This window comes from Bicyclus anynana, chromosome 3 (assembly GCF_947172395.1).
Source record: "Bicyclus anynana chromosome 3, ilBicAnyn1.1, whole genome shotgun sequence".
Lineage (NCBI taxonomy): Eukaryota > Metazoa > Arthropoda > Insecta > Lepidoptera > Nymphalidae > Bicyclus > Bicyclus anynana.
In genome coordinates this window covers 8,238,288-8,253,543 of record NC_069085.1, presented here as the reverse complement: position 1 = coordinate 8,253,543, position 15,256 = coordinate 8,238,288, and the positions used below count along the sequence as shown (strand labels likewise).

The window sequence follows — 15,256 nt, the reverse complement described above, 5'->3', positions numbered from 1 at the left end:
CGTGTTATCTAATAAATTACTAAAACTGGCAATGAAGTTTATATGCGATAGAAGTATGTGCGAGATACGAGTGGCATACCAGTAAAATCTCGCTATTAGCTCTCGATAAATCTCAATAAATTCTTGGTCTAACCAGAACTGCAGCAAGTTCTAAGAGTAGATAGGTACCTAGGTATATTACGGGTATCCAAAGCTCTATATTTTGACTCTACCAAATTTTAAAATACCAAAATACGTTCTACAAAATTACGAATTTGACCGGGCCGGCAACAACACGAGCGATGAAGGTTCGTGGCTTTAACGCCCGGGTTAACAAGTCCCGGGATCTACCTACATGGAAATTTCCTCTCTGCCACACGATGGAACTGACCTCACGGTAAAGCCATAGAATCACCACACTATCATTAGTCACTAATACACTAACGACGGCCTCTGTGGCGCAGTGGTATGCGCGGTGGATTTACAAAACGGAGGTCCTGGGTTCGATCCCCGACTGGGCATATTGAGATTTTCTTAATCGGTCCAGTTCTGGCTGGTGGGAGGCTTCGGCCGTGGCTAGTTACCACCCTACCGGCAAAGACGTACCGCCAAGCGATTTAGCGTTCCGGTACGATGCCGTGTAGAAACCGAAAGGGGTGTGGATTTTCATCCTCCTCCTAACAAGTTAGCCCGCTTCCATCTTAGACTGCATCATCACTTTCCATCGGGTGAGATTGTAGTCAAGGGCTAACTTGTAAAGAATAAAAAAAAAAGAAAAAAATAATAAAAAAAAAACTAAATGGGTTGACTCATTTAAGTCTTCTCACTGTATCCGTAACTTTGAGTAGCTGGATTGCCTCGATGTTAACGTCAGGTCTTTGTTTATGGGTTTAAGATATTTTCTGAATAATTTGGCATGGTGACTATCGTCATTTCTAATGTGTCAAGGTGCATTCACAATGTTCCTAAGTACCTTGTTCTGGAATCTAATTTGGATGTTGCTCTTTTGGTACAGTCCCAAAGCTGTATCCCATTGGTCCAAACGTGCATTAGGACTTGTCTATATAATCTAATACGAGTGACCTGCACCATAATATAAAATAATAACATACTCAGGCAGAGGTCACGAATCGCGCCATGTCTACTACTGGTCACTAACATAATATATAAGTTACTTTAGTTTGACAGATATGCCTAATATTCTCTTGAAATCAGTACACATACATAGTACATAACGCATGACTATACAATCTAACACCTGACGGTATTATTTATAGAGATCAAAGAGTAAATTGATACAGATAATGATATCTCATAAAAGTTGCCTGTATGTACCTATGTTTTATTATTATGTCGATTTATAAAGTATAATCTACTTCTAAAATATGTAGGTAACTCTTTATATGTAGCGTGCACAATAGGCATTGCAAGTGAAGCATTGTGATAACGCGCGCGTTTTACGAGGCGCGGCCAAAGCGCAGGGCGTGACGGCCGCCGTGACGACAGCCGTTCGCGCGAGACCAAACAGCGATAGCTAAACGACAGGTCGTCGATAATGCTATTGTACACACTACTTAAACACATTTTATAATTTTGCATTTGTTATTAAACCGAGTCTGTCTCTACACCGAGATCCGAGTCTCACAAGTTACGCCTTTAGCGTTCATTTACACGAGCAGCACGTTGCTAACGGCAGAGGCAACTGCAGTCGACTGCCGCCAGAACGTCGGTGACTGCGGTCGACGGTAGCAGTCGTCGGTAGCAGTTGCCGTTGGCAACGTGCTGCTCGTGTAAATGAACCCTTAGAAAGACATTGAGTCCCCTACAAGCTTCTTACCCTCAAACTCGACACTGGCAGAGCTTCTGAGTTCATTCGAACTCTTTGGTGTTGCTGCTGCAGTTATTAAGTAGTAGTGCCGCTTATGACTACAGTCGCTCGCGCGAGACCAAACAGCGATAGCTAAGCGACAGCTCGTCGATAATGCTATTGTACACTACTTAGACACAATTTGTGATTATGTATTTACTGTAAAGCTCGACTTTGGCAGAGTTTCTACGACGGAGTGACAAGACTAATCTTAGCTTATCGACCATCAGTACCGTCAAAACCGAGATCCAAGTCTCACAAGAGACATTGGCTCTACGTCGTTTACCTACAAAAGTTATTTGTTCTCTTCCAACAAAGCGAAAAGACGGTGGATAAAAAAATAATAATAATCCAACGGGCGATGGATGATAATACCTAATCTCTCGAATTTAATTCCGACAACTTAAGAAACATCAATAGCTCTAATTAAAGTAAACAATTATATACTTGAAATTTTCTTAGATGTCAATTTTAAACAACAATAATGGCTGACTATGAACCAAAGACAATCAGTAGGGTTGAGAAGTTAACCGCGGGCATCGTAACGATATCAAGTAGGTATCGTTATATCTGAAATAACTAAACTAAAATATCCGTTACTTTACGTCATCTTAAAAAACGAATACGTTCCATATTCGTTTCGTTTTCCAACTTTTCAGTTGTGTGCATTTTAGGAAATTAAATATCATTTTAAGAATATATACACCAAGGAGAAGAAGTGAATCATGAAATACATGAAAATGTTGGATATAGTAATAATAATAATAATAATATAGCCTTTATTTCCAAGTACATAAATTACAAAAATTTTACAGTTTACATTTTTAAAAATTACAAAAGATACAAAAGTTACAAAAGTTAAAAAACATTAACATTTCATTTCATTTTGTTGGATATAGTAGCGACATTATTTCCGCATACGAATATTTTTGAAATAAAGTCAGTGGCAATTTATAATGGAAATTTTTAATTTTTAAATTGTTGAAGAAAACAATTGAGAAAAACAAAAAAGCGACAAAAATATTTTTCTATTGAATTAAAGATTATTATTTCTTTCTTTTTTTACCTTGGTTTTACACCACTAGTCCAAATGACTATGTAGAACATAATTGGAATTAATGTACACTTACTGTCTGTCTCTAATTATAATTCGTAACATTTTTCTAGCTCTAGAACCTACTAAATTTATTACCGCATAATGTCATATATTCAAAAACCTTTGTACTAAAGTTTCGGCCCCTTGTACATCACTATCTCTCAAACTTCTTTATATAATATCCTAATAACTCTGACTATCACGATTTACGTATACCAGAAAAATAAAAATCTCACCATGTTGCGAAACAAAAGTAATAAATTTTTTTCCATTAGTATTTCAAATCTTTTATTTATTTTTCTGTTCCAGCAATCATAATATTCAAGTCGTATTTGTGTATTGTTTTCTTTATTCTTAATTTAAAAATTTTGCAAGTGGTTGAAGAATCGGTTTATCGGTTTTTTAATAATTTTTGATCGTGCTATATAATTACAAACATTCGGGAGCACTCGCGCCGCGATTGGTTAAGCTCGGTTTAGGATGAGTTTACTGCGAGCAAAAAGTGCCACATTGTCGCTTCCATGCTCACAGTGAGGTCGTGTCAATGTTTGTTCCATATCATCATTACTTATTTGTTTCGTTTGCAATTGTTAGTCTTGTTATTTATTTGTTGTTTGGTTGTTATATTATTGCTGATTGCTGAGTAGTGTATGACTAACAATAATATAACTAACCGAAAATTCCGACTTTCAGATGGGTGGATTTTAGGTTGAATTTCATATGGATTGATTTATTTATTAGGTATATTAAAAATATAAAAAAAAAAATATTATGAAAAAATACAACCGACTTCAAAATGTTAACGTACCCACGAAACTAAAAAGGGAAAGATAACATTATTATATTTTCTACTTATGGATCATTTTGAAGTCGCTGCCAAGCCCGTCTGATGTTGACTTAAGTCGTTACTGAAAAAAACACATGACAGACAAAAATAATGTCTGAGAAACAAAAATCTTTACGATAGGGTACACCTTGAATTAATAGATTGAATACACTGGCTTGGCAGAAAATATAATGATATTATTTTTCCCTTTTTTAATTTCGTGGGTACGTTAATATTTTGAAGTCGGTTGTATATATTTTTTTAAATTATTATTTGTTTTTTCTCAATTAGGTCCTTCAACTATTTTAAAATCAAAAATCTCCATTTAAAATTGCCACTGACTTTATGAAAAAATATTCGTATGCGGAAATAATGTCGCTGCTATGTCCAACGTTTTCATGTATGTAGATTTACTTCTTCTCCATGGAGTATAATATATTCTTTGGTGCTGTGTTAATAAAGATACACATTTATTTTATTTATAAGCCACAAAGGACACAAATATTAAAATTAAAAAATATGTACATAATTATCGACAAGTTATAATTTCATGTATCTTTCCCGTCTCTTCAATTCATAGACAATCTAGCATTACGAAATGTCAAATTCGCAACATTTTCGTTAATCTGTAGAAATAAAACTTGTTGTGATTTCGTTTTTAGTGAAATAAATGTGATATAATAGTTAATTACAAGCAGTTTTTATGTAATTCGCGGTGTGCGCGTTAAATGAAGTGATGTGTATATAAATGATTTAGTTTAAACGGACGGTTTGTGAGAAATATGTGAATGTCGTGACGACGGATCTTTGTTTACCTTTTTTGCCATGTAAGGAAAAAAATACTATAGGTATAATAGGCTAACGGTATTGGTCATACTTAGTTTCTTTCCAACTAATTGGACGGGACTATTGGTCATATTTAAAAGATGTGGCCAATGGAAATATTCAAAACAAAACTGTGAAGATTTTTGTACGATCCAATAAGAAGCTAAACCTTTACTTCATAGTTAATGTTTAGTTTGTTTTTCTACTACTGATGCTCTACCATCTTTTTAAACTTTGATACTCTACCATATTAAAAAAAATCTAATGATGGTATCTACTTACGTAACTTGTAATACCACGAATAATGCTAACTGAGTCACGTGGACATGGCCGAAGCCTTTAAAACTTGTAAAGGTCAACCTTTTGTGTGTATCATATTAAGGTCGCTACTAGTTCGTTAAATGTATTGTATTGAATGATCTCATTGAATATCCAGGACCTTTGTGTAGAATGTTGAATCAATATTATTCATAAACTAAATTGTAACTAACTGGACTTAACCGACTATTATAGTTCCAAACCTTATAAAAATATATTTCTTTACATCTTTTTAACATACCGACCATTTTCAAACATTAGTTGTATGTCACCTTTCAGGTTTGACATGAATGCATAATTGATTATTCATATTCAAAATCGATTTATCAATTAACATGGTGGAGAACGCTTGACGCTTCGTTAATGGTTAACCACTTTTAAACCTTCTGTTCTTTACCTTTATACCTACCTACTCGTCACACTATACGAGTAGCACAAAATACTGCTTGGTAACTAATGTTTTACTTAGATTTTTCCTTACTTTTCTTTTCCTGTTACATTTTTATAATGACGTTGACACTACATAGCGCTAATTGTGCATATCTTGAGTCTACAGAGTCTAGACTTGAGGAAAATAGCCTAAAATGTGGACAAATAACCTTCATACACACATATCTACAATGTTTATAGGAGTGGTTAAAAAATAAAGTTTCCAGCATTATGACAAATCACATACACCTAATATCAATGCTGGGAGCTTTATGTAAATTGATCTAGGGCGTCCAGGTTATAAAAAGTCCATCTAAATGAGGATATAATACAGCATTTTTTTTTACTCACCTATTCTGGAACCAAACTTGGACCACGCGCATGTCTAGGCCGGTGTCCTGGGCCAGCTGCTCTCTCACATGGCGCGCTGGCTTCGGACTACTGCTGTATGCGCTTTTGAGTGTCTCCAACTGCTTGGCGGTGATCGTCGTGCGGGGTCGCTTGCTAGCCGCGTCCCCGTCTATGGACCCCTCGCCTGCCAATGAGATATTACCTATAAATGCATATTATATACGACTTTCACGCGATTTTATACGGTAAAACCATCATCATATTCTTGACCTTATTAAACTTAAAGTGGTTAACTAAGGGATTGGCAAAGTATGTCAATCTCTTCGATTCACTTCTTATATCTGCTATTCGTCATATTATTATCCACTCCTTTTACATATCTTCTTATCCTCTTTCACACATTTCAAACATGTTTTCTAATGGCCTTCCTCCCCTCTCGTGTCTGGTAAAACCAATCATATATGCTTGGCTTAAATAATGGATACAAATAGGCTTGTGAGGCCAAAACTTAGGATAGAAGCAAATTCAAAAAATTTTACTTTACTATGAACGTTTTTTTTGCCATTACTTAAGCGCGGGTATGCGGTGCAGACAGTGCAAAAAGGCCAGATGGTGATCTAAGCGTAAACAGTTCAGTTGCTTACCTTTCGCTCGGGCCGCCTCGTAGTCCGGCTTGCAGACGAGCTTGCCGTCCTCCATGAGGTAGAACTCGTCGCCAGTGTTGAGCGTGCGCGCGCAGGCAGCGCAGGCGAAGCAGCGCAGGTGGTAGACGTGGGACTGCGCGCGCCGCACCACCTGCGTCGGCGGGATGCCCTGCCCGCAGCCCGCGCACTTCGTGCCGAAGCGCCTGGGACAACAGCCGCAACCAACAACATTATCAAAGTGACATTATGTTATTACTAGAGAAGTTAGCAGAAAGGACATGACATGACATGTCCTTTCTGACAGAGCTTGTCCAGGGTATTAGGTAGAAGCGGGTAAAATGGCATAGGGCAGAGAACAAGGGAGTCACCTCAAATTAAGTAATTGCCATCGCCCTTTGCCACCACCCATCACCAATACGTTGAGGAGCTTTGACAGTATAATGGATAATAATAAAATAGCTCCATATGAAAACTCTTTGGAAAGACCGTAGTGGTCAATTTGTATTTAAATAAGGTAATTGACTTGTGAGTTTAAGAATAGTTATTTAGGCCACTGTCATGTAATAGTTGTAGCACGAGTTATTCACGACCATGATAAAAGAAGTAAAATAGGGTATGAGATATCGTATTTAACTATTTAAATTCGAATGCTCCCATGGTATTTTTGCTTTTACTGTATCAAAACAAGGTCCTACTAATCGGATTTAGATACACCTTTTACAATCCAATGCAGTCACTGGTGTAACTATATTATCTGAGACCCGTGGCGAATTCATTGGATAGGGCATCAGTAAAATTGTTACATTGGTTATGGGAGGGCAAACCGCTTCGAAACGTAACGCGTTACGGCGCCACTCTGTCTGGCTTCATATAAATAGTTCAACTAAGATTAATTTAAGTAATCGCTTCTGTCGAACGTCTCGATGCACACATTTTTTTTAAATGGTAAGTTACTTCTGAGCTCATAACCTCTTGATGCGGAGGTCTGTAGGTCCGTGGAACTGTGCCAGTCCCGCCCACCAATAGTTTTTCTTTTAATTCTTTACAAGTTAGCCCCTGACTACAATCTCACCTGACGGTAAGTGATGATGCAATCTAAGATGGAAGCGGGCTAACTTGTTAGGAGGAAGATGAAAATCAACACGCCTTTCGGTTACTACACTTCAGAAACTTCAATCTGGACCTCCGTCTTGTAAATCTACCGCACATACCTCTGCGCCACGAAGGTCAGTTACGCCACTGGATACAGTTACACTAAGAGGCTTACTTGAAGAAGTCCTCGGTGCAGTAGAGCTGGTTGTTCCTCGCGAAGCACTTGCCCGACAGCATGGCGCGACACTCGACACAGCGCAGACAGCCGGCGTGCCACGTGCGGTCCGACACCTTCAGCACGTAGCGGTCAACTATCATCTCGTGGCACCCCCCGCACTTCGGGATACTGGCTGCACAAAAGACAATATTATTTACCTTGGATGGAAGATGAGTGGATTTTATCCTACGGTATATTGACGGTTAATTATTCTCACGTTTCTGAAAAGCAAACGGCAGTACCCACGCGGCATACTATACAAGTCATGTACGCAGTGACCAACACACGATCAATTATAGTCGTGGGTGCTACAGAAACGTGAGAATAATTGACCGTTTGTGGCCAGCGTCCTACTTCCTACTAATATTATAAACGCGAAAGTTTGTATAGATGTTTGGATGTATGTTTGGATGTTTGTATGTTTGTTACTCTTTCACACGTCGTCTACTGAACCGAATTAGCTGAAATTTGGCATTGAGATATATTATAGCCTGGATTAACACATAGGCTACTTTTTATCCCGGAAAAATCAATGGTTCCCGAGGGATTTGTTTAAAACTAAATTCCACTCGGACGAAGTCGCAGGCGTCCGCTAGTAATATTATAAATGCGAAAATGTGTATGGATGTTTGGATGTATATTTGGATGTTTGTTACTCTTTACCGCCGCTACTACTGAAGCGATTTCTAACTATCACGTGTCTCAATCGGTGAAGGAAAAACATAGGGAGGAAACCTGCATACCTGAGAATTTTCTTAATTCTCTGCGTATGTGAAGTCTGCCGAACCGCATTGGGCCAGCGTGGTGGACTATTTGGCCTAACCAGTATCATTCTGAGAGGACACTCGAGCTCAGCAGTGAGCCGAATATGGGCTGATAATGATGATAATCAGTTTAACGGCCCACACAAGGCCAGACCTTCTTATAGGAGAGGGGATATGGAGCCGCCACGCTGGCGGGCTTAGGTTGATATTGATAATGTTTCTTTTAAGGTAGATGTTCACATTCCTATACGTACGATGCGGATCTGTGGACGCCTACTTTTAACGACCAATATCAGATGATAATGATAATGACCGAGTTCGACGGCTTAACGTGTTCTCCAAAACACGGGGGTGTAACACCATTAACTTCAATTGATCCAAAAATTTCCAAATTTTTAAAAATTGATAAGAATTCAATTCAATTCCGTCCAGGTTGAGAATTTAACTGAAAATTCCGAAGAAAGAAAAACACAATATCTCGTGGCCCAACCCACGATCCGAATCCATCGCCTCGTTATCTGAAACCACATAGAATAACCACCAAAGAGGGAGTTATTAATATATTTTTTTTTATACCCATACCCAGATAAGCGCTATATATGATAGATATTCCCCAGACCGATTTTTTTTATTCGGCCACGGCGGCCAATCTCATGGTTAGATTAACTATGTACGCAGGAGATATTATAGTGCACAAGTGTGTGCGCAAGCATAGGTGCACTCTGTTTTGCGTCACTCTCACAATCCGATAGGATAGGACGACAGACCGACACGACCGGTGAAAAATCAGGCGCAGAACCACCTTAGGTGTTTCTTGCAAGAAAAATCCCAATAACGTATTTTTTTTCCTGACCTGACCCGGATTTCGAACGCTAGACCTCATTGTTCATAGCTGAACGAGCTACCACCACCACAACCACGGGACCAATTAGGCAGTTATAATCCTAAAAATTTACTCTATATATTAGATAAGATTAGAAAATCATCGTAATTACTATCAGCCTATTTGAACGACCTCAAAAGGACGGTCAAATAGGCTGGGCCAGGCCCCCATCCTTATAAACAGAGGATTGGCTATTGCCTATTTACCTACTTACATACATAGCCGAGTAAAATAGTAGTAAATAGTAGTAGGTACCTAATAATTAACATTAAAATTTAAAGGAAGTTACTATATATTTTAGATCGAGACTGCGATAGCCAGACGTTATTAAAGTTATATATCTATAAAGGTTATCAAATTTTCAGCTATTATAAAATCCTACTAATATTGTAAACGCAAAAGTTTGTATGGATGTTGGTTTGTATATTTGTATGGATGTTTGTTACTTTTCAACGCCGCAACTACTGAACCAATTTGGAATTAAAATAGATTTTACTATGAATTAACACATACTCTTTTCATCCCGGAAAAATCCATGGTTCCCGAGGGATTTGTGAAAAACTAAATTTCACGCAGACGAAGTCGCGGGCGTCCGCTAGTGTATAAATAGTTTGTCTTGTTTGCTTGTAGGCAACTATGGAGTTTTCTTTAGTGAAAGCTTTGGGAGTTTTGTTATAATACTCGTATGGAACCTGACGTTTCAAAATTATTTTTCTACTCCCATTTCGTTATCTACTCAATATAAAACCTTAAACCATATTGTGATATTATGAGTTATTCTTTTTCCGGGTTCAATTCCCGGCTGGGCCGATTGATGTTCTCTTAATTGGTTCAGGTCTGGCTGATGGGAGGCTTCGGCCGTAGCTAGTTACCACCCTACCGACAAAAACCGTACCCCCAAGTAATTTAGCGTTCCGGTACGATGTCGTGTAGATCCAAAAGGAGTGTGGATTTTATCCTACTCCTTACAAGTTAGCCCGCTTCCATCTTAGGATATATCATGATTTACCATACGGTGAGGTGAGATTGTAGTCATGGGCTAATAACTTGTAGTAAATAAAAAAAAAAACTCAATATAACCATGGCATTGGCTACAAAAATTCTGGCTTCTTTACAAGAAACAAGATCTAGAAGGCTACGCCGATACAAAATCGAGGAGACCCTGCGCCAATTCAAATTATTTACCAAATATTGTTGATTTTTAATTTTTTTTATCATAGTCGTAGAAAATAGCCTAGGTATATAGGCACTTGTATTGAAAATAGGCCTACTTGAAAATAAATTAAATGTGTATATTGATTTTTTGATCTTTGCCTTAACGCTAAGTCTCTTTCGTCTTGAGACGTGATTTCTCATCTCTCTGAAGTTTCTAGAAACTTGAAATCTTCTACCTCCAAAAGCCATCATGATCCAACCTGGAAAGTTGCCCACCGCATTCAATGGTAGATGGATGGATTAACAATCTTTCAGTTTTTGACAAATAAGTAAGGAAAGTCTGGTCATCACTGACCCTATCACAGAGTCCATAGTAACAATAACTTAATTAAATTTAAAAGCCAGATTAGAATAAAATAATTTTATCCCGGAAAATAATTAGGTATGAAACCGCACCAAAAACTATATCTACTGTCGAAGCAATGCAGGAAACTACATCAGTAGGTACCTTAACCGTAAAATAATTCTACTTCCCTTTACTAAATAATGTTCACCTAACAAACTAATGATGACATGTGACGCAAACAAACTAATAAAATTACAGATGTTCGCATCGATTTAATTCAAACATTAATACTCGTAGATATTCTATGAGACAAACTCTCGAAGAGTGGCATAGTGGCTTCAGCATTGGTGGAAAAAAGTCATTTAATTTACGTTACGCTGATGACACAACACTCTTAGCAATATCAGAGGCGGAGATGACATCTTTTTGGACAGGATTCGAGTTAGCGAAGAAATGTGCCTAACCATACACAAATCCAAGATAAAAGTAAAGGTTATAGCTCACTGGGTCACTAAATCTAGAAATAGTACAAAATTTACTATATGTAGGGTCCAATATAAGTAGCACATGATCATGTGAACTGGAAATTCGTAGAAGAGTCGGATATGTAAAAGCGTAACGTCTCAGCAGCATATAAAGACTCCATATCGCGATGTAGTGCTGGAGAGGAATGCTCCGTATTTCGTGGACAGCGAATAGAATCAATGTGTTTGTACCGAAACAACTCAACATCTCGAATATCCACCACCTATCTTCAGAGGATCCTCAAGTACTTCGAGTCACTCAGAGGAACTTGTTATCATTGAAAAAATGGAAGGAAAGAAACCTCGAGGATGTAGCCCGATGCGTTGGTCAGATCAAATCCACACCACTCTCGATACAAAAGTGCACAAAGCTCTACAATTCGCAAGAAACCGAGCCACGTGGCATGACGTGGGTTACATTATTGGAGTTTCAGGAAGGATTCCTTTTTTGAAAATATAATATAGCCTAAAGCCTTCATCGATAAATGGGCTATCTATCACTGGAAGTATTTTTTAAATCGGACCAATAGTATTTATTTTAGTAGGTTTTTTATAAAGACCAAATTAGTGAAACTAGGCCAGCAGATGCTGTGATGTGTTGAGTGTTCGTAATAAGAGCAACGTACCTACCAATAGTCGAAATTTTTACACAACAATAATGACCGACTATGGACCAAAGACAACCAGTAGGGTTGAGAAGTTAACCGCGAGCATCGTAACGATATCAAGTAGGTATCGTTATAACTGAAATAACTAAACTAATCTTAAACGGGAACATAGGTATAGTAATGTTTTCCAACTTTTGAGTTGTGTGCATTTTAAGAAAGTAAATATCACGTGTCTCAAACGGTGAACGGTGCACGGTTTATGCCTATGGGTACGCGTGGTTAAGCTATGGGGTAATCTTTTGGGAAAATTGTACCGACGTCCAAGATTTGTTTATACTTCAAAAAAGTGTATACGTATCCTCGTACATATGGGTAAGACTGAATCATGCCAACTGTATTTCAATCAACTAAAACTATAGACCCTGACCTGCATATATATTTTTGAAACATGTAAATTAGTCAGAAAAACGTTAATTATTACGAAAATACTTATAGATCACGGCGCTGCCATGAAAAAAATAAACTCATTTACTCTTCTTCATAATTAATACTCTACAGCTCCAATGTTATCTTCACCAGTATTTAAATAACGCTACTACTTGTAAGATATATTACGATATAGAATAACGTGAGCATATTTATTGTATAACATTTTCATTAAACTGTTTTTTTTTTTAATAAAATTATTATAAAATATCAATTTTCGATCTTTAAAATAACAACAATTCAATTATTAAAGAATTTTCATTCATCGATAAGTTAACGCTCGATGTAATTTACCCATCCTTGTTTTTCATAGACAATCTAGCGTTACGAAATGTCAAATTACCGTAATCGTAATTAAGCTGTGCAAATTAATCTCGTTCTGATTTTGTTTTTCATAATAATATGCATAATAAAATATTTGTACGTAATGTTTTCATTCTACTTAACACGAAAATTATATTCAGAGATACAGAATCTGAATTTTCTATTATTTTTTATCATCATCATTATCAACCCATATTCGGCTCACTGCAGAGCTCGAGTCTCCTCTCAGAATGAGAGGCGTTAGGCCAATAGTCCGCCACGCTGGCCCAATGCGGATTGGCAGACTTTACACACGCAGAAAATTAAGAACATTCTCTGGTATGCAGGTTTCCTCACGATGTTTTCCTTCACTGTTTGAGACACGTGATATTTAATTTCTTAAAATGCACACAACTGTACTGTAAAGTTGGAGGTGTATGTCCCGGACTGGATTTGAACCCACACCCTCCGTAATCGGAGGCAGAGGTCATATCTACATGGCTATCACAGCTCTCTCTCTATTTTTTTTATTTCCAGTTAAAAAACCTATGTTTGTTAATGATAAAAAAGATAAAATGATAAAATATATAAAGCATAAGAGGCAGCGTCGATTTAGTTAAAGATTTCATAATTTTCATGTAGAATGTAGGTAAGTATTTACCTACCACAATTTGCTACATTAATACTAAGTATATCTAGAAATCAGAAATTCCATAGCATAATACACAGAACACACAGGCATCTAGTAACATAGACACAACAAATGATCCAATAACCGTATGAACCAACACAAAATTTCACATTCTCTCACACTAACGCACGGAGCACACAACACGTTTCGAAGTACGTACATAACAACACTTCAGGGAGGTGTTCGAGTTGGATCGGCGGCACGCGCATGTCAGCGAGCTCGTCCTCCACCGGGTACATCATGGCACCCAACATGATCCGCGGCCGCCCTGACCCGCTGCGCCCGGCGGACTGACGCCACCCTATGAACCTACCCCAAACCCTCTTATCAGCACCCTCACGCCATTGGTCGACTGTGTCACGATGATAACAGCCAACACGCCTCTCAGCCAATCCCGGTGGCGGATCCTCCCAGCGATCGATTGCAATGAAAATCCGCGTTTCAGTGCGTTTCGTATTGAACGTTTTACACTTGCCGCGTTTAGTATACGACTGGGGTCTATAATATTCAGAAGTTTAACATCTTTCTTGAGCTTAAGGTGCCTTACCTATCCTTAGTAAATATTGTAGGCTTCCTCCATTATTTACTTTATTACAATCAAAATCAAATATTCCAAATTATTGTACTTAGGTTTTTTAGTCTGTAACACCTGTAGCCTCGAAGAAAGCTTTTCCTAAAAGATAGTGTTTTTTTAATTTTCATAAACAATAAGTATTCTGGATGAAATCAAAATTTTAAAAATAAAAAGAAATTTGTAGGTATTCACACTCGTACACACTAAAGAAAGGTAAGTCATCATCCATTACCCTTCTTTCCCTTCCCTTCCCAATTTTCTATTTCTTTACACACATATTGTCCTCTTTTACACACTCCAACCATCTCTTCTTTGGCCTTCGTCTCCTCTTGTGTCTCCTCCTACCACTTGCAAATTCAAAATGTTTCTAGTAGGTAATATGACTTTCATCCCTGACTCACTTTGCTCACGAGATTACCGCCATGGGGATGTTGAGTCAACTATTATTGTTTCGATAGTCATTTCAATCAATGGTCTTATAGCGAAAAGCTTCGACGACCACCTTAAGAAGCTTTTGCTAGACTGCTGGATCAAGGGTCGGATACAGAAGAAGAAGGAAGGGAAGGAATGCTTGAGACGGCGCGGCGCGTATTGTAAGGAAATTCCTCACTCTGGAGCCCTGACTCCGGTTGCTTGGGCACTTAAATGTCCCGGAGCGAGAGGGTTGAATTTCTTTTCATAAATTTTCAAAAGCGTTTTGTATTTTATTTATAAAGATTGTTGAAAATTAATTAAATGGATGAGAAAAATCATAGATCAATTGATACTTAGTGAAGAATTGCAGTAAAACTTAATATAGGCGCTTTTTTGTACTTCTCTTCTTTTATTGTTTTCCCTAAATTTATAGTAAATCTTAGAAGTAGATAAGTAGGTAGGTACTCTCCTCGGTGTATCCGTTTAATAAAGATATATTAAAAGCTCATATGTTTTGATGTAAAACCCTACAATAACCTACATTTTTCAAAAGAGCGAGGTGAACAATTAACCTACATTAAAAAATATTTTTATTATTTTTAAACCTTGAGGGTTCCAAACGCCCAGCCTGAGAAGAAGCACACAACAAACTCAATAATTTTTTTATCACCATTTCATAGTCTTTAATCTTTTTAATAATAGATGAGCTTTTTCATAGCTCGCGTTAGGCGTTGTGTTGAATAACAATAATAATAGGTTATTTATACCTATTGACTTGTCTCATAAAATATTTCCTCTCAATAGACAAGTATGTGTAACTAGCGGATGCTGCGACTTTGTCCGCGTGGAATTGAATTTTTCGCA

At 37.6% G+C, this 15,256-nt stretch overlaps 1 protein-coding gene across 3 annotated transcripts in view; it reads right to left on the bottom strand.

Annotated features, from left to right (window-relative positions):
* Positions 1-15,256, bottom strand: part of LOC112044899 (LIM/homeobox protein Lhx3) — a 58,482-nt gene that overhangs the window by 4,145 nt on the left and 39,081 nt on the right. Inside the window, exons 1-4 of one of the 3 annotated variants that reach the window (XM_024080900.2) lie at positions 13,565-13,683; positions 7,603-7,777; positions 6,336-6,538; positions 5,692-5,893 (exon numbers count right to left, since the gene is read on the bottom strand). In XM_024080900.2, the coding sequence (XP_023936668.1) occupies positions 5,692-5,893; positions 6,336-6,538; positions 7,603-7,777; positions 13,565-13,658 (674 nt within the window). In that variant the 5' untranslated portion in view covers positions 13,659-13,683. Of the gene's footprint in view, positions 1-5,691; positions 5,894-6,335; positions 6,539-7,602; positions 7,778-13,564; positions 13,684-15,256 lie in introns of those variants that run through there. The other 2 variants (XM_024080897.2, XM_052891109.1) reach the window with 2 other exon arrangements.